Source organism: Nesoenas mayeri (genome assembly GCF_963082525.1).
Source record: "Nesoenas mayeri genome assembly, chromosome: 1".
Lineage (NCBI taxonomy): Eukaryota > Metazoa > Chordata > Aves > Columbiformes > Columbidae > Nesoenas > Nesoenas mayeri.
This window is the reverse complement of record NC_137541.1, coordinates 115,028,022-115,051,711: the sequence shown is the minus strand read 5'-3', so window position 1 is coordinate 115,051,711 and position 23,690 is coordinate 115,028,022. Positions and strand designations below refer to the sequence as shown.

Here is a 23,690-nt window from a genome sequence, read left to right as displayed (position 1 = left end):
CCAACCTGTTCTAATTCTCCTTTTTCAATCCCCTTTCCTATTTCTCCTCTAAGCTAGCAAAGACAGCCAGAAAGATCAGTTCATGTAATGGAGCACAACGGTTGGTATTCAGTGTACAAAAGCAGCCCCTCCACCCCCAAACCACTCCTATTCCTGATGTAAGATGCTGGGTATACCAGGTATCTGCTTAGCACCAATCTCAAGGTCAAAGTTTCTTTTAAGATTTGCTCCCTCCAGAAAATGATGGGTTCACTCTACCGAAGGTAACTCAAAGTCCAAGCATCTTCTCTACACACAAAAATATAGGGATGTCAAGTGAGAAAGGGAACGGAGCCCCCTTTGAGAGAATCACAGTGACTGCTGAAATATTAATGAAGCTCTTTATTTGAGAGAGTCTAAAAAGGACTTTGAATAATGCATTGCAAGCAACGGTACATCAGCAGTGGGTTTTTTATGCGAGAGGCAGCTGGCATTTTAAAAATAGACAACTTTCAACTTGATGGGGGTAGCTTATCAGTGAAGGAAATTATCCACAAATGTGCCATCATTTAAGGGAACAAAGCAGATAAACAAGGAGAGCACAAAGAAAGTTTATTAGTATAAATGTTCAGAAACAGTCCTCTGCTGCCAACATAGGCTTGCTCACCTAAGCACGGCTTTACTATTATAGGGCATCTCAACATATTCTGTCCCTTACTGTCACCAGAAAAGTCTCTTTAAGCTGCTCTGCAACCACAACTGGTACAGCCTAGCAAAGATGAAATGATTTGCTTCTGTAAACAAAAGAGATGCTCAATTCCCCCTCAGGCAGCTCATGAATTTCTGGAACTTTTTTGTTTTTGTTTTTGTTTTTGTTTTGTTGTTGTTTTTTTAAAATAGGACTATTAGTGATATTGGCTTTCTAATTCAACAGAAGAAAAGGAAATGGGACAAAATGCCGTTGTAATAGGAATGGGGTGGAAAGTAAGATCCTTGGAGCCTGCTCAACTGGCACAGCCAACTGGGCATGTGGGGTGCTCTGTCTTTAGGATACACGAAAGACCCCACTTCCACAGCACAAATGCCTTTAGCAGCAACATATTAAGCAGCTGCATGCAATGGAGCTGGGAAACTGCTCAGCATGTTTAGGGTTTCAGTGTTTACACTTACAGCAACATGACCAATGGACAAAGATGTTGCTGTAACTGGCTTTGTGACAAGTCCCTCCAAAGGTGACATAAGTACTTGCAGCCAGAGATGTTTTCTCAGTACCTTTCATATGCTCTCCCTTTCCTATGCAGCCAGAACATAAAATGTAGTTTCAGAATACACAAGCATATCCAAAGGTATGGGGTTGGATTCAAGGCACAGGTGCTCTCCTACCTGGTTCTGCCTGCACATCTACATTGCTAATGGCCAATGCCATTGGCACTTTCTTTTTGGTGGAAGCACTGTGAATCTCGATGCCACTAGGAGCCATGACATTATGAAGCTATTTGGAAAAGGAGCTCACGGGTGTTTTGCAGTCACCCCACTGGAGGGTTCCCTCCCCACCCTCACTACCACATTGCCTCCCCACCTGCCCGCCAGCCCCTCTGATTCTGCTGCAGAGACCAACCTGCAGATAAAGGGGTCTTATACCATGATGGCATGTTGCAAGGCAGCACAGGGATATCTTCCCCTATCTATTCCCAGGGGTTCTTATATCCCAGCACAATCCCCTCTAAGCCTCACAAATCCCACAGACCAGTCGGGCCCCTCTCCATTTCCCCCTTTGCCTCCCTCCCCTCAAAGAGTGTGGTCAGCAAGGCAGCAGCTCCCCACCCCAAGGGACAAGGAACTGAAGGGGGTTGTGAAGGCTACATACCAAGTGCTACAGCATTTTAGAGTTACCTGGTACCACCCACAAGCAGAAGAGCAGCACTCGCACAGCACTGATATATTGATTCACTGCATGTATATAGGCACGCTGTTACTGAGGCAAGCAACCTTAGGAAAAGTGACATGTGCCAGAAAGCAAGTGCACAGGGTGATAAAACAGCATGACCTGCCAGCCCTATCTCCTCTTCCATCTGCCCAATTTATTCTATCTAGCCACTCATTCATTTTACTGCCCATCAAGCATCATTTTCCCTTTCCTGTTTTCTTCTGCATTAACTCTCTCTCCTTCCTTCTCCTTTTCTTTCTCCCTCCTATCTTTCCATTAACTCACTCTTTCTGCTCATACATCTTTGCCTGCACAACCAAATTCTCTGCCAGTCATTGGTGTTCATATTTCACACAGCTAGAAACAGGCAGCCAACAGCACTAACACCTGGCAGGTGAAGCCATCTGAAGACAGAAAAGCCCAAAGACAAGACAGGACAAACTCCAGCCCCAAAAGCATTACATGATATCAGAGAATATCAGAGAAAATCCCAAAAGGTCATTAGGGGGTGAGGGGTATGGACCTCCAATGCAGCCAGTCTCCTTACTCCCACCCCACACTGGAGGACAAGCAAAGAGCTGCTGCCCCAGCGCAGCCACCCAGCGACCCACAGCATCACTGCCCACTGCAGGAGGATAACTCATGAGCACAACATGATGCACACTTGGGCTTGACTTGCTTGTTTCCAAAATGAGTTTTGTCTTGCCTGAGCATGGGAGGAGATATTTGGTCACCACTCACACCACAGGCAGCCTGCCCCCAGTACTGCCTCTGGGGTACATCTGCTGGTATTCACACAGCAAGTGACGGTTCATCTTTCACAGAGAGACCATACTATCTGGGGGGTAGTTGCGAATGAGATGACAAGAAAGCTTTTTAGGGCTCACAGCTCAGTTTGCACTCCCAAAATCTCTGTGTGTGCCAGCACCTTGCCCGATGCCATGCCCTGCTGTGCCAGCACACACTGCACCAAAACTGGTGCTTTCGCACTTTTGTTTTCCATTTTTTAACCTCTCCTTCACTCTTCCTCTTCCCCTTTTTTAATGCAGTGCAGTCCTTTTTATTTTTTTTCCTGCACACCGCTGAATATAGGAAAAAAAGAAAGACCAACGCATTTCAAGGGCAGAGCGAGGACTTGAGCGAGAGGGTGAGCAATGCTGCCCAGGCTCAGCCGGCTGCCCTCGGCGGGCAGCTGCCCCCGGCCGCAGGTGCTGAGGAGGGCCGGGCAGGCAGCTGTACTGAGTGTGCACAGTAAATAACCACAGCCTCATTAGGAAAGCATTAGAAATCCAAGATACAGCTGGCACAGGGCGGATTTAGCATGGTTGTGCAATTCAGCATTAGCATAAACCTCCCGTGCCCCACAGCCGGACCCCCTGCCACCACAGCGCAGTTGCCCGCTCTAAGAGGCAGATCTTCTGCAACACATAACTCCCCAAAAAAACTGAACAAGGACAAAATCACAGGGACAAGAGCTTACAGTGAGTGCTCGGGCGCCCAGACTGTACCACAGCCTAAAAGGAGCATTTGGACTCTTGATGAGATGGGTAGAGTTTCAGATAGAGGGAGTGTGCAGAGGGGAAGGCAGATTGAACAAAACCAAACCAAAACCAGATGTTAAACCTTTAAGCTGAATGGGGAAAAAAAAAGAAAATAAAAAGAGAGTTTTTTTAACCAAAGGCAGCAAGGAAATGCAAAACCACACAATGATTAGGGTGATGTTAGGCTATGACCTGTAGACCAGGTCATAAGAAGCTCTGCATCCTCAAGTCGAGGACAGGATGGGAGCTGGCAAAATGCATGGGGGAAAAATCGAAAAAGAAGTCTGAATAAATTGTCCCATTTAAAAAGGGCATGGGGAAATAGAGAACCAGAACAAATGTATATGCTTGTAGACAATATGGTAGAAGGAGGAACTGAAGTGTTTGGTTTTAAATGAGAATGCCAACACACTAGAAACATCAGAAACCTGGTGAAAGGAAGATAGAATTCTTTAAAAACAAGCTATTTATTACCTAGGAGAGACTAGATCATATCAGTGGAGCAACAGCACTGCCTTAGCAATATGATGACCAGACATAGCAGTGGCCACCACAAAAACCAAAGAAATCCACTGCCCTTCTCCACAAGAATGATCCAAAAGCACAGGAGCCTCTCTGAAAGGAAATTAAAGAGAACAAGCAGCCCCACAGGTGATACATTTGAGGGATATGGGAAGATTGCTTAAACGTATCCATCTGGAAGTACAAGACAAATAGTATCTGCCAGAGGAGGCATCAGAAAGACCCAAAGCAAGCTGCTGCCATGAAACAGTGGTCTATAATGACTGCAGATGAACCCTTGTGGCTACCCTTACACCAGAAGACAAATGCTGTGGGTCCATCCCTCATGTTCCACTGACACCAGGGCTGTGTCCCAGACAAGCTTCACAGCAGCTGTCTGGGAATGGACCACCCAGTGGCATAGAGGGAACCTGCTTGGTGGCCAAGGAGAAGTATTAAGAACAGGATCAATGTTTTGCTGCTTTATTCTACCAAAACATAAGCTAGAGGCATTGGATGCAGAGTGAACTTTGAACTTCAAGACCACTTCCAGGACATTAGATATTATTGTTGTTGTTATTGTTATTATTTAGGTTAGATATGCATAAGAATAACATTTTATCATGAGGTGTTTCAGGACAAACACCTCATCATTTGTCTTCTAATTCCTGAAACTGGCAGCCTCAAAGGTGCAACCCAGGTGTGCCACAGAAAGACTGGCAGGTATGTCAGGAATGGAGACATCTAAAACTTTGGTAGTATGATGTTTGTCAGTAACTATAGCACTTTGAAGACATAAGAAAGAGTTTCAAAACAATGTTTTTTTCAAAATTATGGTTTTTCCTTCATCTTTCATGTCATCAGAGATCAAGCTACCTAAATTCTTCCCATTTTTCTAGATGAATCATCTTTCATATATCGTTTGCTGGAATACAAAGCATAGTAAAATCTTGGGTCTTTACCAGCGTCCTCACTTCCTCTGCCCAAACTCAGGCCTAATTTGAAACAAGCATTAGTAATGTGAAAATCCACAATGTCTTCCTACAACAGGAACCATGTGCAAATCTTTCAACTTTACAGTTATCTGTGGTTTTCTTGACAGTCTCACAGTCAGGTAAAAAGTCCGTGGTTCATTGTAACAGACTTCACCAGTGAGCTAGAGAAAAGGATAGCAAAGGACAGTGTTATGACACCAATATTCTCCTTCCTAAGCAGGTAATGAACTGTCTTTTCCTCTAACAGTGCTTGCTAAGCCCACACAAAAGGAACCTGCCAATTTCTATCTATCTGAAAAGCTGATTTATGAGGTCAATGTATTATTATTATAAAGAACATTTTCTCTGTCAACTTGTGATATACACAGAGATCTTTGAAAAGGAAAGAAAGATACTACACTTAAATTTTGGTGTGAGGTTCTGAGAGGAAGGTGGTGGTAAAATCAGGAAGCTGCGTAACCTATACAGCCTTCACCATAATTTTTACGTAACTCCTCTTGTCCAACAAGAATATGTTTTATATATAGCAGCCAGCATATGAGCAGCAACCAAACCAGCATACAGCACAACAGGGAAGCATATTCCTCACCATCCAGCTCCTGGTCTTCCTGCTGGAACAAGGAGGGTAAGAGCAGATTCCTGACTGCTATGAGGAAACCAGACCTGGACCGAATGCATTTGTTATTGGCCTTTTGCCCCTTCCTTCCTTACCAGGGCACTAAGAAATTAATGAGCTGTTTCTCAAGAGCAGAGCTTAAGGAGGGAAGTGCAAGGGAGAGTTAGCATTAAATACTTTGATCCCTTCAGCAGCTTAGGTACAAAAGCAGGTGTTCATTTCTTTGCTGTTCTCCGGAAGGTTTGCCACAGCACTCCATCACAGAGATAACAGAGAATAGGAGAGCCAGAAAAATCTCAGCAGTCATCTCCACCAAGGGCAAGTGCATGTGACCATTTTGCACAGTCATGTATTCTGTGGATTGTAGAGCAAATGAGGTTAAACTCACCTTTTCTTCCCCTGAAAGACCAACAATGTAATTCTAGTCCCACCTCCACAAAGGAGACCATCAATGAAAAAGCAGGGCACAGGACTGGGGCAAGCATTTACGTCCACTGTTCTGAAAATATCCTCCGGCAGTCCTAGTTCTCACAGGAGAGGCAAACTCATCCGAGTTCTTAACCTTTGATATAACTCATGTCATAGCAAAGAAAGGCTTTTAGCCCACCATGAGCAGAGACTCTCTGACTTTCTACTGCCAAACATGTGGGAAAGAGTCTTGCTAGTGTATAGCAGGCAGCTTTAGGAAGAAAGCTGACAGTACAAGGAATCTCCCTGGTGGAATCTTGTAACTACCTGGAAGATAAATTTCTGAGGTATCTCAGCTGTTCCTTGAAAACTCGGCAGAAAGCAATATGGTCACTAGTGTCCTGAAAGCTATTCACTTCTAGAAGTTGAAGCAACTGTCTCAAGTAAAATGACCATTTGTGGAAGAAAAAGAGTTCACAAACACAGCACAAAGAAGGCTTTAATTGCCTTTGAGATAACTTTAATATCAAATGAAGCAAAAGATGCTTTAAATGGAAGGAAGGTCGTTTCCAAAATAAGAAGTCTTGTATTAATTTGGGAAGAGGCTCCATATGTACCAGTTGTATCTCTGTGTTTCTTGAACGACCAGGAAAGAGTCTCTGGGAGCCCACACAGAATTTGGCTTTACCCCAGACTCAAGCGTGTGTATGTGGGGCTGGGGGAGAGGAGAAGTTTTCACTGCCTCACCTGGTCTTCTCTCCCAGGGCAATTCAGAGACAGTCCTCATGGGTCTTTTCATAACACAGCACCAGGCTTTTCTGCTTATGCTCAGAAAGCAGATGTCAAGGCAGCAAAAAATGTTGCCATTCCAGTGATGTAGCTGTATGAAAGCACAACTTTCATAAATCAAGTTGTGAGACAGAAATGCTTCCAGGCCAGGTTGAGGCGAACTGTCTTCCCCTTGCTCAGCTGCCCACGGATAAGGTCGCAGCCTGACAGGATCGCCTTAGGTCATCTCCAGCATCATTCTCTGGGCACTTCTAATGTGTTTTATCTAGTACAGGTTATCATCCTACTATAGAGAAAAGAAGTCAGAACGTTACATCATTCCACAGTTGACATAAGCTCTAGTTACCTTACATGAAGCAAAGACTGCTTAGCCTTTGTCCATCCAGGGGGAAGGAAAAGGATTTAAGTTCAGAACTGTGGCAGGGGGACAACTGAATGGAATGTTATCTTCTAAATTGGATTTGCATGGGAAACTCCCAGGAAAACAACAACATTAATATTATCCCCCGTCTGACAGGGAATTTTTCAGTAAGATGTTCCTGTGATTTATTTCATTTGAAAAAGCTCAGTTTCCTGCCTCCCAGACACGTCTTCTTAGTGTTAAAAGGAGAAAAATACTAATACATACTGTAAGAGCCCTCCAAAAGGCCCAATCTAGCAAATTATAATCACACAGACATGTCTAGGATCTCTTGGCCTTTGCCTGCTAGCGCCATGGAAAACATTCAGCACAATACAGTACACAAAGCAGGCTGTGATTTCAGTGGTTGTGGCTAAGCCTTAGCCACCTTAGCAGAATCAAAGACTTACCTCAACACACTGTGTTTACAATCACAGCTTTCTTCATCCACACTGTTTTCCCCTGCCACCTTAGAGATGTGCCCACTGCTACAGATGAAAACCAAACTGGGGCACGAAGGATGCTGTCAGCCCAGCATTAAGAAGAAAGGACCCCAAAACAGGACATCTGCAAGGACGCCACTTTCTGACACATCCCCCTCTCCTCTCTGGCCTTTTGCCCATCCTGGGACTGAGGCATTTTAGTGCAGGAACAGGGATAGCAGGGGAAAAACTGGTCTAAAATGTCTATGAGTAATTCTGTTTTCTCCTCCTTCAGTTTTGCATTAGTTACTACATATTGAGGCCACCCTGTAGCACAGCGTACATGGAAGCAGATTACATAACAGAACTGGCTGGTCTCTTCTGTATACTTCTTCACATAGTACTTGTAATTACAGGATAAGCCAGAAAAAGCAGAAAAATAGCAAGCGCAGCGATTTTATCCAAGAAGGGGTATAATTTCAATATTATTGATATAGCCCGAGATGAAGCACATAACGTTCATTTTCAAGTATGCCAAGACTTGGAATAAAGAATACCAAATATCTGATTTCCACCATTCCAGTGCCAGCTGTGCTCCCTCCTGGGAAACGTTCATGTTGATATCCAAAACACATATGAAGATAACACTGGCTCCTACCCTCATGATCCTTCCTGTCCTAGCTAGCACAGGCCATCTGTTCCTGCTTAGCAGGCAGCCCCACTAGATACTAGACTGGTACTGCTTACACGAAAAGGATAAAATAAACTGCCAGCAAAAATAGCATTAAAAAGTCTTTCCTAAGCAGCTTGTAATTTACCTTTGGAAAAGTGTAATTTAAACTGCGCCAAATCAGGTGATAAAAGATACCAAAGAATGAGCTAAGCCACTTGTCAGTCTCTGTCTCCTTATGATACTACTTACAGAGGAGAAGTGGGAAACAGAAATCAAGCTGTAGCTTACCTGAAAAATCTCTTTTTTAGGTAGCAAGGTCCAGGAATGCCAGAGTAATTGCTGATCTTCTGCTGAGTCCCTGCTGAACCCTTGCCCTTCTTGTTCACCAGATTGTACAGAGGATCAGAACAAAACAGTAACTGCTCTAAACTATTCTGCTGTGCTCTCAGCCTGACCAGTGGAGCCATAGTCATTACAAGAGATGGTAGGGTAAAACTGCACAAGGATCATCAGAATAAGACCAGCTTGCCATTCACCCAAACACACTCAACTTCAAGATGCATACCAGGATGAGTGGTCACATCTTTCCATGAGCTGTTGCCATCTAAACTCACCTAACAACAAAATACACCTTAATCTTCAGCTAGTGAAAAACCTTAATTTATCCCTGAGACAAAATCAAGGGCAGAGAGCATTAACTATTTCCAGAAGAGCCTCACTGGGTTGTGGGAGAAAGTGCAGATGTACAGTATGGGGTACAGATCAAGGTGTCAGCATGAGCAAACTCCCTTCTTCTTGAAGAAATCCCCAAACTAAGAACTCCCTCTAAGCAATAAGTTGCCCCAAACTCTTATCCTCACAACCTCTTCTAGCCTTAAACGGCAGCTTGGGAATCCCACTCTGAACTTCTCCGCACAATGTGGCCTCAGCACCAGCAAGTGCCAGGGCACTTTTCCTGCACTAACGCAGGCTCCCGAGAGCTGCCATCCCCACACAGACTGTACTTTTTAGCGGTCCAAATAAAATTTAGCAAAGAAAAAGGCTAATAAGTCTTCACAGCTGTCATTGCATCCACTGCATGAGCAAATTAGAAAGAAATCCTTCTTTAGGTAAGAAGTCAGTCCAATTTCCAGAACCGTTTGACAATCTCAATCAGAAAATCTGGCAGAATCTACAAATTACAAAATTCTGCATACTGGTCTTTAACCAGAGCTCCATGTTAGCAAAATCCTTCTCCACATCTCCATGTCCACAGCATGGTAGAAGTAAGCAAAATAGCTTGTTCTGGAGGTCACCATTTAAACTTGATCCTGCTGGCCACACTTGGTATATACCATGGAGACAACAGATCATTGACATTGAGCATGAAGAGGATGAGGACATTCTTCAGGAAGGCACACCGAGTTTCCTTCCTTTGGGGTAAGCATGTCAACGTACTTGCTCCTCACCCAAATGCTCCTTCAAGATGGAGGTGAATATCCAACTACAGAAATGTGCGGTTATTTCCTTAAAGTAAAACTATCCCCTCGATGCCCAACATGAGGAGAAATTATTACCTTTTTTATTTTTTCCCCCACAGAAGGGTTTGTCTGATTTATGAAACCAGGAGAAGTTGCCTGGACCATTCCCAACTGTGGAAGCCCACTCACCTGCTGTCATGCTCCAGCAGCTCTGCTCCATCTCCCAAGATACTGGGCAACCTGGAATGCTTTTTCCAGTGCATTGTGTATGCAACTTCAGAATAAAAAAGCATCACAGTCTACCAATTTCATAGTTCAGATGCAGCTAGCTGCTCCATCCAATAATCCCGTTCCACAAGCAGTACTCATTAGACTTCTCAGAAATGTTCCCATACTCTACAAACTACCTTAACAGCAGGTAAAACGTAATTTTTATTTCAGTTTGCTATTCCTGGAATTGAAATAAGATGTCAAAGTGGGTGCTACAATGTAATAATTATTACAGTCAGTGACTTAAAATAAGTGAGTCACAGCTGCGCCAAATTTGACCAGACTGTTTCTTAGACATATTGCTTGACTTGCATCAGGGTCTCCACCCAGAAAAAGGGCATGCCAACTATTATTTTTTAAGGACTACCACTGGTAAATAACTCCAAAGAGTTCGTTTTCCCATAAGTAGTTACACAATGCTTCTGAAGAACAACAGTAGAACAGAGAAAACATAGTACACAAGTGTCAATGCTGGTTAAAAAAAACACCTTATCAATATACAAAGAGCAGCCAGGCTTCATTTTTTTCTGACTTTAAGCCAAACAACATGCACTCTGCCATGCCCTCTGATGTCGGCCATAAAACTCAGCATTTATTCATCCACCAGCTGACTCACATGTGTTCTTGCAGTACACTATCTCATCAACAAATCTACAGCTCGAGCCTTTTGCTCTTGTGATCTCTGGTTTAGGATTTGCTTTTATAGAAGCTGCAAAATTTAAACACAATCCTACCTCTTTTGGGGTCCATCTGAGTTTCAGTGGAACCACCACACTGAAGGAGTGCACATTTCTTGTGAAATGACATCATGCTGCAAAATTGAAGGGCAACCAATGCAAGTGTAGAGACGGGAGGCAGAAATTAATAAGTCCCATGTCTTGACAGAGGAAGGGAAAAAAAGGTTTATCCTGCTGAGATATCCAGCGCAAGAATGAGTGATAAACCCTCCCAATTCCAACTTTATGGGAATTCTATGGAATCCCAGACAGAATAACTTTGTTTCACTGAACATGAATATTAAGCACGAGTGAGTTTCAAAAACATTCAGCTGACTGCATAAGACAGTCTGGTCATATATAGTTCCCCCTGGTTTTAAGCAGAGCAAGCTGACTTTGCAAGATATTTTATACGTTTCCTATGGAAAAAACTCAGGTTACCCACACGTACTCATCAATCTCAGCTGATTTAATTCTTCTTAAAATGTCCTTTTAAATCATATCATTTTGCTTACCAGTATTGCATGAACATGATATAGATCAAATATGCTTTCAGCAGGCAAATGTTACTGCCACACAGACTTGGGTGCACAACTGATCAGCTGATGAATGGTACTAGAAGAAAAATGGGTTAACTCTCACTGAGGAGGTGGCTTTTTTTTGTATCATTAATAGCTTGACTGATTGCCTAGGACCAAAGAGTTAGCATGAAATTCTTCTTGACATCCTTCAGATTTAGAGGTCTTCCATCTTATATATTTTACATATTCAATGGTGCTGGAAAAAACAGGAAGTCATTTTGGCCTAACACCTGGCATGAAACTGCAAAGCCAAGCACTTGATGAAATTAAAAGAATAAATCAACTAAGTGGTTGTGGCTCAGTTATGTTCTTGATCATTTGGGGATTGCACTGCTCTAGGAAACAGCCCAGCTCCTTGCTTTAATACCAGATATTCTTCAGGGTACAGGGATTAATCCTGTCTGGTCCCCTGGCACTCTCAGGTCACAGAGTGAGGGGGAAGGGAACACTTTAAATCTGATACGTCTGTTAAAAAATAGCTATGGTGCAGCATGCTCAGGTTTCTGCATGACCGGGACCACGTTAGTTTTGTGTTAAAGAGTACACATTTCTCTACTTTAGTATTAAATGTATTTCACACCAGCTCACAGAAACTGAGGCAACTTTTCTCTACCATTTTGAACAGTTTCACTAGCTGAAAATTCTCTCTCCCACAGATGTACCTATTTTAAGTACGACCATCTTTCACGTCAGAAAGCAACTAGCCGTTGCTTACAAAACACAAAACTCCTGGAAGTGGGAGGTTTTGCCTTTGTTTTTGTTGGTGGTTTCAGTCGAAAATAACGCAGTTGCTGGATCAGATACTCAGTTTATTACCACACGGGTTGGTCCAAGCACGACTCCTACAGCTTGCAATTTCACAGGGCAGCGAGCACAGCGGGACAGCCCACCCCACACCTGCCCAACCCAGGGCAGACCCTGGCAGTGTTCTCACTCTGGCTGGGTGGCTGCTGGTGGACCCCCAGTTGTGGCAGGGACCACCTGGGATGGGGCAAGGAGTAATGGTCCTGTCGTGCATGCCTCTCTGGTAAGGGTGGGTGAGCTCAGCACCATGCAGGGGGATGGAGGGCACAAAGCTGCCCTTTCAGTGCTGGAAGGATGCTCAGAGAAAGCAGCACTTCAAAGGATGGACACCAAAGAGGAAAGATTTAAAAAGGAGTATTTTTCCACAGGAAAGTATTTTCCTACAAGGCCATGGGCAAAGCCAACAGTTGCCCCATCCTGCCAACAAGAGTTTTGTACAAGTACTCTGAAAACTGCGTAAAGATTCTGCACATACTCAGAAGAGAGAGCAAGGCCTCATCACCTCCTGGAAAGCCTGTATGTGTCCCAATTCTTACCTGCCATGACAAAAATAAACTTGTAATGCCATCCCCAAAAACTGTATTTCTTTTCTTTTTGAAAGGTGTGACCTTCTGTTTGTAAATCACCAAGATGATGAGAGGGCTGGTACAGCTCTGCTGCGAGGACAGGGTGAGAGAGTTGGGGTTGTTCAGCCTGGAGAACAGAAGGGTTCAGGGAGACCTTATTGTGGCTTTTCAGTACTTAAAAGGGGCCTGTAAGAAAGATGGGGACAGACTTTTTAGAAAGGTGTGTTACAACAGGAGAAGGGACAATGGTTTTAAATTAAAAATGGGGAGATTCGGACCAGACATGAAGAAGAAATTTTTTACAATGAGGGTGGTGAAACACTGTCCCAGGTTGGCCAGAGAGGGGGTAGATGCCCCATCCCTGGAGACATTCCAGGCCAAGCTGGATGGGGCTCTGAGCAACCTGATCTAGTTGAAGATGTCCCTGCTCATGGCAGGGGGTGGACTGGATGAGCTTTGAAGGTCCCTTCCAACCCAAACTATTCTATGATTCTATAAATCCTGATCAAATCCCTTTGCATCAGCCCCCATCTTATGAGAAAAGGCAGCAAGGAATACACTTGGGCTTGGTTTGTATGTCCCAGGAAATAATACTGAAACACTCTTGACAGCCAGCTCCCTGACATCTTGAGGTCCTGGCCCTTTCTTCAGAAATTTTTAAACTGCACTCACCTGTGAAAAAAACCCTAAAGTCTCAGGTGATGCATAGATGGTCTGTAAGTTGTTCTGGGACAAGAGAGATCAATTTAAGCCTCCAAGTCATTTGACCTGCATAATTCAACTCAGCAGTTTTTCCTGAAGCACACTGGAAAAAGAAACTCAGTACCAGATAAACCAAGAGGAAGTTAAAAAAACATCTTTAAACATGGAATAATATCAGCTGCTTGTTTCCTATAATATATTATTTTACAGGTAAATTGAATCATGCTCTGTCTGCAATTAGTGCATGCCACAGAGGAGTAAGTCCTAAATGCAGCACAGGGCAGCTGCATCAGTAAAAATGATCCCAGCAATGAGATGCAGCCATCAGGGAGAGCATCCACGTACTGTGGGTAACCTATCTGTATTTCTGTTTCCTTTTTTCAAAGGGAAACAGAAGTGGCATGCACTTAATTATGTTATCATTCCAAGCCTAATTAGAGCCAGTTAGATGTTAAGTGCTATTGAAGCAAACTGCATACAGGAGGATTGAATTTCCATCTTCTCTTCTGTTAATACATACCTGGAAAATGTCCTCTGTTTTATCTGAACCTATTCTTGCAAGAATAAAAGCCACAACTTTCCTGACAGATTTCTGCTCTTTTCACTGTCTTTTGATGTGGTAGTGGCAACCACAAGTCATAATGATAATGTTTTGGCCAGGAGACTGTTAGAGAACACAACAGAAATCATGGGATCTTCCTCTCTCTCCTTTACCAAAGGAAATTTGCAGCAATCCTCCATCTCATATAGCTTTTGGAATTGATATGCATGTGTTTCCATAAACTGTATACAATGTCCTTCACATTTTCTTCGGTGAGATCAGAGCAGAGCCTTTGGACAGCCCCAGGCAAGCTATACGCTGTCATGCACCTTTGTGTTATCTTCTAACATGGTCAAAAATCCCAGTCCAGGTGTACATCCTTGCAGACTGCGTGGGCCTCCAGACCACAGGTTCCCCATCTCGGCTACAAGCTTTCAACTCTGGTTGGGCCCTGAGCCCCAGATATGACTTTGAAGCCCACGCACTTTACAGATCTTCGGCAAGGCAAGCCTTGGTTCTGCCTAGCTGAACTGATTCAACGCATGCCATGCCACAGTGCACGATGCCATAAACTGGCCTAAGTTTCAAGTACAGCTACAAAATGAACATTGACATTACCTGGCGTATCCAGAAAATTCTTGTTTCTTTGGAAACTTCATTTTTTCAGGATTTCCCAATTCACCATTTGGCAATCTTCATCCCTAAGAGGACTAACGCCATCAAAAATTTCAGGTTTTGATACAGCTCGTGTATTTTTAGAAACATACTAAATGAGCACTTTTTCATATTCTGTTGCCAAAAATGCTGAAAGGAGTTTTCTAAACACTTCAAAGTCATTGCCAGATGGAGGACAACCCATAGGAAACTCCATCCAAATGATAAATGTTTCTAAAACTTAGCAAAGGATTGAATCAGCAGAGTCTAGCTGAAACTTCAGTTGCGAGGAATGTATTTAGGTCCGTGCAATAAGAAGAATTTCTCCTGTGCTAGGGGTGAGTTGTAAAGATACATCAGTGGTGGCATTCAGAACTTGTTAGCTTCACTGTTAATTTCAGTCCTATGGCCCCAGCAGGTCTGAGTTGCTCATTTCTGTTCAAAGGCACTGAGGTGTAATAAGGGTCATATAGCAGGGCCTTCTTTCACTTCCCAGTTTTAGGGAGATGTAAGTGCTCCTCTTCCTATGATGTTTACAGGGTTTCACTCTCTCCTTCTCCTTTTTCTCCTTCTCCTTCTCCTTATCCTTCTTCTCCTTTCCACCTTCTCTGCCACACCATATCAGCACGCCAGTCCAAAGACTTTAGCAGATTAAGTCCATCACCTCATTATTCACGCCACCACATTCCCCTAGCAAACAAACTGTTCAAAAAGCCTGCTTGAATATGTTTTTTTAAAAAAATAACATTTCAACCTGATCCATCCAAATCTACATGCAGCCCAAACTAAACCCAACCTTTTCTCAAAGCTCATAGCAAATAACTCCCAGAAAGAAACGATGGCAAGACACAGTTTCAGCCCTCTGCCCAGCCCGGGTTGCTCCGCAGAGTCCTCGTGTTTTGTGGTGCATCCAGCCTGGCTCCAGGAGGGGGTCACTATGGGCACTGCACAGTGACCAGCCAACACCTGAGCTCAGCATGGCAATTCAGAGAGATGGGGAAAGCAAGAAACCGAGAGAGAAAGGGGGCTGCTTGCTCCTTTTAAGGATTTTAGGACTGTCCTCAGAACCATATAGATGAAAAAAAAAAGTAAAAATCTGGAAAACATCTTGCAAAGCACTACATGGAAATTACAGCAAAATTAATATTAACAGCATCATTTCTACTCTTTTATTACAGCTCCTAAAAATCCTGTAGCCTACTCCCAGAGCTCAAAGAACCAGCTCAGCTATGAAATAACGATAATTCAGTAAGACACAAGTGTGCCATGCTTCAGAGTCCCTTTAGCACAAGAAAAATTTAAATGCTTCCCTATCATAACCCAGAACTGTTATAAAGACAGAACATATAAACCATCTGCCCACCACGGTGAAACAAATGGAAATGGAAAGAGGTCTGCTCTTCTGATGTGAAGGATCTATTCTCTGAGAGATGATTAAATGCTAATTAATAGTGATGAGCCTAAAGAAATAACATTATGCAAATAAAAATAGCCTTACACTAACCGTCATCTGCTCCTTATAGTCCCCTCTGGAGTCTTGTGTTTTATTCTAAAGTTTCAGTCACCTACGTTGCAAGACACTGAGGTCAAAAGGACTTTCACCTGCAAATTTGGTGTATGCAGAACAGATTCGGTACTACAGTAAAGCTAACATCCCTGTAACAAGTATCATTGCGCTTGAAAAGCATGTGAAAGACTGAAGGTGTTTCTGCAAGCTCACATACATAAAGAGTCTTTCTAGATATTCATCTATTAGCTCCTCAGCACATAAATTTGTAGGACAGTTGCAACAACTGAAGAAACAGTAATAACAATCCAGAGATGCAGACAACTAACAGTACCAGGTAACCTAATTTAATGCCCTGACAGCACAGGGAATGGATAAATAGTCACATAACCAGAGATAAAATCAGATTGTTGGACTCCTATTAAATTCCCTTGGCTTACCGACAATAACTGCCTCTGTTTCCTTGACGAGCAAGGCTGGTATGAACCAGCATCTAAGAAAAAGGACTCCGCTGCCTTCTCGACAGAGAAGTGCTAAGGAGGCCCCCTCCAACACCCTTCTCTAGAATTTGTATTTACACTGTTTATGCCAGACAACAGGCTGCTTAGAGCAGGAGTGAACTCTAAACAGTCTTAGCGTTTAATACACAGGCAGCAGTACCTCATCAGGCCCCTCTCCCATCACCTGAGAAAGAGCAAGGACTTCTGCCACCGCTTGTTTATTAATGCATTCTATGTCTTCCCAAATATAACTGAAACACTTCAAGTCACCCACTGTCCCACTTCACCAGCCCAAACTGACCTGTTAATGTGAAAAAGTTACCATCCCCAAACTAGAGAACTGTCCAGATACAAACTCAAAAGTCAAGATGTAGCAGGTACCTCATCAAGACGTAAGCATTGTTACGCAAATAGAAGGAAAAAAAAAGAGCATTTAAGCAACAGCAAAATCAATTACTCCCTTATATGAGGTGTACAATGCTAATTTGTACCATACACACATAGTTTTCAGAGCATGAATGGGTATCAGCAATGCAAAAGCTATCCCAACCTGCCAAATCCTGTGCTCCAAAATACATAAGCTGACCACACTGGTAAACCCAGCTCCCTGTCAAGGAGGAGAACAGCGTGAGATCCTTGTGATGTCTGCAGGCACAACCAGCACCACACGGCAGCTTCCCCCTCCCCGTGCTGTCTCACCCACGTGTGGCCCCAGGGGACAGTAGGGGACTGTTCTTGCACCTCCTCCCAGCACACCTGTGAGAACAAGTGGAAGTCACAGCTTTATCTCTGCTTACTCGCACTTACCAGAGCTGGCATGCTGGCATGGCTCTCCTCCATTAGGACTGTCATAGAATCATGTAATCATACAATAGTTTGGACTGGAAGAGACTTTCAAAGCTCATCTAGTCCAACCCCCTGCCATGAGCAGGGACATCTTCAACTAGATCAGGTTGCTCAGAGTCCCGTCCAGCCTGGCCTGGAATGTCTCCAGGGATGGGGCATCTACCACCTCTCTGGGCAACCTGGGCCAGTGTTTCACCACCCTCATTGTAAAAAATTTCTTCCTCATGTCTAGCTTGTGATAAAAACAAAAAAACCCACCAAAAACACCTGCAAAACTAAGCCAAGTTGGCTAAGTACCCCAACAGGAAACTTAGAAAGCTGACTCTGGAGTTATGTTTTTAAATACCGTCTAGTGTTTTTTTTTTTTTTAATCCTGTTATTTATCTGGCCAGTAGAATTCATCTTGGGCTACACTCACAGGAAAACACCATTATCTTTAATCTTTCATGTATGTCATTATGAGAACAGAACAGGAAACAACTGACTTAAGGAGGCAATGGCATGAGGTTTATGCCTAAACAATGGAGCACTTCATATCCATCAGGACAGGAATATTGTGCATTTTTAAGAGTGTGATTTTTCTGGATTTCAGGTAACTACATACAAATAATAAAATTTATTTCTAAAAGTATAAGGATGACTTTGCAGTCAATGGAACCATGAGAAGATTGAGCAATCTAAGCCATATGGGAAAGCTAAAACATTTCCCAAAATATTTCGTTTAAAACTGTCTGCTAACAGATATTAAAAAAAAAGACAAAACATAAGCATGGTAAGAGGTATTAAAAAGACCAGACACATGCAGAAACCAACAAAGAAGCACTGGGAAGTAGTTCTGGAGAGAAAGCAGTAATTTCAGTAACCCAGCTGGACATTCACAGTGAAGATGACTAATGCCACTAGTAACTCAAAGGGACATGCAAATTTAGTCCCATATTATAATGCGTGGCTCAAATGGCTGCATTTAAGATGGGTCAGCAGTTCAGCCATAAATCTGTGTTATGGAGCAGGCCATCATGCTCGCTCTTTGTCTCAGGCATTTCCCAGAAAACAGCTTTGTGAGCTCCCGAAATGGTGGGTGAATGCCACCTCTGCCATACCCCTGCAGTGTGAGGACCAGGAGCTGCCCACCCTGACACCGCAGCCGCTCCCAGCTCTCTGCCAGCCACCTCCTTTTCGAGGAAGCCTGAGAGAAGAGGCAGATGTGGGGGCTGATCCTCCAAAGCAGACATTGGGTCTCCCCACACCCCCCATGCCAGAGGGGTCCTGAGCCCCTCATTCTTCACGGTGCCATCTTCTGAACACCTGACCTCTCCATGCTGGTGATGCCACATTCCCCCAGCTACCAGAGGAACTGGCTAGAAGAAGACTAAAGATATGGAAATGTGCAGTTTCCAGCTGTTTTAAAATCGCAAAGCTGGCTGTGACCTCGCAGCCAAGCAACACTTACCTGTCCTGCCACACTCAGGTCCACAGCTCTCCTGCCACCTGCTAACCTCCAAGGTGTTGTACCAGGATGCACAGATCCATTTTCCGAGTGACAGAAACTTGGAAAATTAAACTAGTATTATTGCAAATAAGTATCTCAATTATCATTTTACCACACAGCAAAAGACAAGCAAAGTCCTAAGGACCTAATTTGGTATCCAAAACATCAGTCTTGGTCAGAAGATGCTCTTCAGATCAGTGACACACCTTGGAAAAAATATCTGAATGGAAACTCTACTTATATGCTTTTATTGCATTAATTAATAGCAAGAAATTCCCATACCAGCAGGACAGCACACAAAAAGCATTCATTTGAATGCCAACTGTCTCACAGGGCATAAAATCAGAAGCCAATCACTTTGCTATGTTGCCTGTATTGGGCAACAAGATTTGCATGGAAGATGAAAGCCAGTTTCTGCAGCCTTTTAAGGACCAGTGCACATACCCTTAAAGCTCCCTCCCAAAACACAGGCTGTTAATTTGATAACAAAATATATTTCAAAGCCTACAATGAAACATTACATATACACACATTTTAAGACATAAGATCACTTAAGAACTAGATAAATACAAGGTACTGAAGGGTGCTTAAAGGTTTCACTCCCGTATAAAAAATTCACTTTGAATTCTAATCCAAAATTCATCCTCCCTTAAAAACAAGACAGGTTATATCTCAGATTTCTATGCAAGCAATTTATGATACCCAAAAGGAAAAAAATAAAAATAGCTAACAGCCAAGCAGTGCTTTTATTGCCTTTTTTAATCTACTAGTTCCAAACCAGATGCATTCAGTACAGAATTCTGATTAGGAAAAAAACGGCTGTTGAATTTTTATTACTATGTCCCTTAAGGACCAAAAGCGGTAACCTTAGGCATTTAATGTGTACTATGAATAACAATACATATGAGCACATAAAAAGCTTGTTATCTCTGTTTATGGAATTTTTTTACCATGTCGATACATTTACAGAAAGAAGTTGGGAGTACGGTGAGGGGGAGGAGACAAAGCTATAAAAATAACAAATACCATTAAATAAAACCTATTTGGAAAGCAACACGCTACGCAGTATGAAATTTGAATGAACCATGTCTCTTCATTAATGCCCTGCAGCTCCCGTATAGTCAGTGGAGCCTCATTTAATGCTTACACTAAAAGCCTTCATCTGCTTACATCTCACTCACTGATACAAATGCAATTCATATTTAACACCGACAAATAATCACTCATGACAGGAATGTACTGCAAACATAGATTTTCTTCTTTTATAAATAATGTAAATACAGAGAAGTCCTTCTGGATGTTTCAAAACAGCTCACTGGATTCAAAGAAGCATCTTCTCTCCCTGTCCCCTCACATCACAATCCATAACCACCCGGTCAGATATCTGAAGGGTTTCCATCACATACTTCCCTGTCACAGGACCACTTTCCTCCATGTGTTACACTGCAACTCCATCCTCACAGCTAGAAAAAGAAACCTGTACAAACTGCAGCTAAGCAACGCAGGGCTTTCTCTTCAGAAATTAGCTTACAACCTCTCAAAAAAAAAGTGAGTAAGCCGTCAGAATAAAATTCTACAAACTAGCCATTTCAGCCATTTGTGGCACTGGTTTGTTTTCCTTCTGGTATTTAGATAAGAAATATTTTTTTAAAATAGTTCCTCCTATTGAGTCCTTCCCATATTTTCAGCTCTAAGAACTCACAGGGACCACATTTGAGCTATGCTGAGTCTAGATCCAGCAGGTTTTGAGAGCACAAAGAGCACCCCAGAAAATAATGGAGGGGGCTGAGACAACTCCATGCACCTCTCAGCTCTCAAACTTGCCTGTAAAAAGAAAATGAGGATACCACCAGAGCATACCATGTTTCTGCTCTACGCATGTCAATACATGCAGCTTTGCTCCAATTATTAATAAATGAGTTGATTCAAAGGCCAGAAAGGGGCCAAAAATGTGAATTAACCTTCATTCTTCTGTGCTAAAAGGAAGAACAACTAACAAAGACTTAGGGCCTCCTGTCAACCACTCTGAACCTTTACCATGCCCTTTGTTATCTCCTCCTGCTGAGATCTGCCTAGGTTTCCCTAGGCAAGTGCCTTGAGAAACCACATCCAATAGCAAGCATGGTGGAAAAGAAATTTGTTCTCATATCCCTTATGAGGAACGGCTGAGGGAGCTGGGTCTCTTTAGCTTGGAGGAGACTAAGGGGTGACCACATTAATGTTTATCAATATGTAAAGGGTGAGTGTCACGGGGATGGAGCCAGGCTCTTCTCAGTGACAACCAATGATAGGACAAGGGGCAATGGGTGCAAACTGTAACACAGGAGGTTTCACTTAAATATGAAAAGAAACTCTTTCTCAGTGAGAGTGACAGAACACTGGAACAGGCTGCCCAGGGAGGTTGTGGAGCCTCCTTCTCTGGAGACATTCAAAACCCACCTGGACACATTCCTGTGTAACCTCATCTCAGTGTTCCTGCTCTGGCAGGGGGATTGGACTGGATGATCTTTTGAGGTCCCTTCCAATCCCTAACATTCTGTGATTCTGTGATTTTGCCAATGGTTGCAGGATTCTGACTCCAACTGTTTATTTTCTTCCTCCTTTTCCAGGCTCAAGGAAGAGCACAAACAGACAAACCACGCTGATGGCTGTTGGGTGTCAAATAACTGGAAGAGCCACGTTAGTGGGCCATGCCCGTGGAGAAGACTGGGACACATGGGAGCCTGACAGAAAGTTCGGAAGAAAAGAATCTGCACTAGCGCATCCCATCAGCACTGACACATTGCTATGGCCCAAACCAGAGCTCAGCTGTGTTATTTACCATACGAGGTCCCAGCTGTCAACCTGGCCTGGCATCACAGCAGCCTACAGCACAAATGCCCTGAGCCAGCTGCTTGGCTTAATGTACAATTCTCTCTTTTTTAATGAGATTAGCGTTCATGAAACGTGCTAGCTCAACGGGCATGCTGATTTAAGTCCTCTGTTTATTCAGGCTACAGCAGATACAGCGGTCACTTTTAAAAAAGACGTCATTTGAAAAGATAACCATGAATTCATCCGAGCTCCTGCAGCTGCTCATTAATCGCAGGAAGAAGAGGGATTTCTTGTAGATCCATTGAGAAAACTGGAAAGGCTGAATCTTGAAACTGTGGTACGTGTTCAAACTTAGCAACTTACCTCTTTCAGACTAGCGTGAAGGATCTACTGGCCAGCAAAAAAACAACAGATGATTCCAGCTTCCTATCCATTTCAGTCATCAGACACATCTGCTGCGGTTACCACCGAAATTGTTAAAAAACAAGGGGGGGGGTATGTTAAATGTGGGGGGAAAGGAAGGGTCAATAACGCAGAGGTACTGCCATAAATATGGATTAGGAAAATGACTTATGACTTTCTATTATGCCTTAAAAAAAAAAAGAAAAAGCCAATGAAGTAAAAGTTGAAACAGGAAAAGTTGTATGCTCACTATAAAGATGTAAAACGTTACTTCCATGAATAAGCAATTCTTTGTTTAGAATGCATTTTTAAACAGAATGACGAAAATCTGAATTACTCCATTTCAAAGACACTTTTCACAGCATAAAGCTATTAAAATGATAGTACACAATCAGCTTTTCTTGCTAGGAAGTGACAAATTCGCTTCAGTGTACTGTATCAATGATGTGCAGATTACGGTCTCTTAACAGTACACAGTGGGGCCATTATCATATGTTGTCACCGTGTACCATTAAAAGGTCTTTAATCAGGAGATTGCCTCCACAATACGCTGCTCATGCCAGGGATCTGCTGAGTAACAGGCCAGGACGCTGTGAAAACCTCCAGCCTCTGGGGTCGCCTGAAAAACCCGGCTCCCCGTCAGTCAATCACTGCAACTCAATTAATGTATCTGGGTCATAAAAATGGTTTACGGGAGCCAGAGCCGGGTTACGAAACGCAGCGCGGCGGATCTACCGGGCGGCGGTGGAGGTCAGCACCCGGTGCGCACAGGTAAGAGCCGGGCCGAGCACCGCGGAGGGGTTGTCGGGGAGGGGGCACGGAGGCAGCACCCCGCCGGGCCCCGTGGCGGGACGGGGATGCGGCAAGCAGCGGGGAGACGGGCGGAGGAGCCGCTCTGCGCCCCCCACCCCGGTCCAGCCGGCCAGGGAGGCGGTAGGGGGGCGGGCAGCCATCGCGCAGCCGGGGAAATCCCTGCAACTTTCCCCCCCACGCGGGGGTATTTGTTCACCGCAAGAAGAGGGGGGAAAAAAAAGATATATATATATATATTCATAAAAATATAAATGTGTATATATGTGTGCATATACATATATGTATGCACATATATATTCCGGCATCAAAAGAGCTACGACCCCGCACGGCACACCGCTGACATCCCGGCGGAGCCGCGCTGCGGAGCCCCCGCAGGCGCCCGTCACCGGCCCCTCCGCCCGCCCCGGGCAGGTGGGGGCTGCGGCCGCCGCGGGGGTCCCCGGGCCCTGCCCGGTAGTCCGTGGGTGTCCGCGCTGCACTCACCCAGAAGACGAAGGAGTAGATGATGAGGAGGGTTTTCAGACACGTTATCACGGGTTTGGTCTCCATTCTCCTCGATGCCATAATACTGAGATCCCGGCTGCAGGCTGGGCGCGGGAGGAGGAGGAGGAGGAGGGAGGGGAGGGGACAGGGAGGCGGGCGGGGGGAGGGGGGGCGGAGGGAGGTGAGCTCAGCGCTGGGCTCGCCCCGCCGCGCCGCCCGCCCCGGCCCAGCTCACCGCGCCGCCTGCCGCCGCCCGCACCGCGCAGCCCCCCGCCGCCAGGGGGCGCCGCC

General features: G+C 44.1%; 1 protein-coding gene across 1 annotated transcript in view; it reads right to left on the bottom strand.

Annotated features, from left to right (window-relative positions):
• Positions 1 to 23,480, bottom strand: part of TSPAN7 (tetraspanin 7) — a gene marked incomplete at both ends in the record, with an annotated part of 103,270 nt that extends 79,790 nt beyond the window's left edge. Inside the window, one exon of the mRNA XM_080355050.1 lies at positions 23,400 to 23,480. Within this exon, the coding sequence (XP_080211176.1) occupies positions 23,400 to 23,480 (81 nt within the window). The remainder of the gene's footprint in view (positions 1 to 23,399) is intronic.
• Between the last annotated feature and the right edge of the window lie 210 nt (positions 23,481 to 23,690).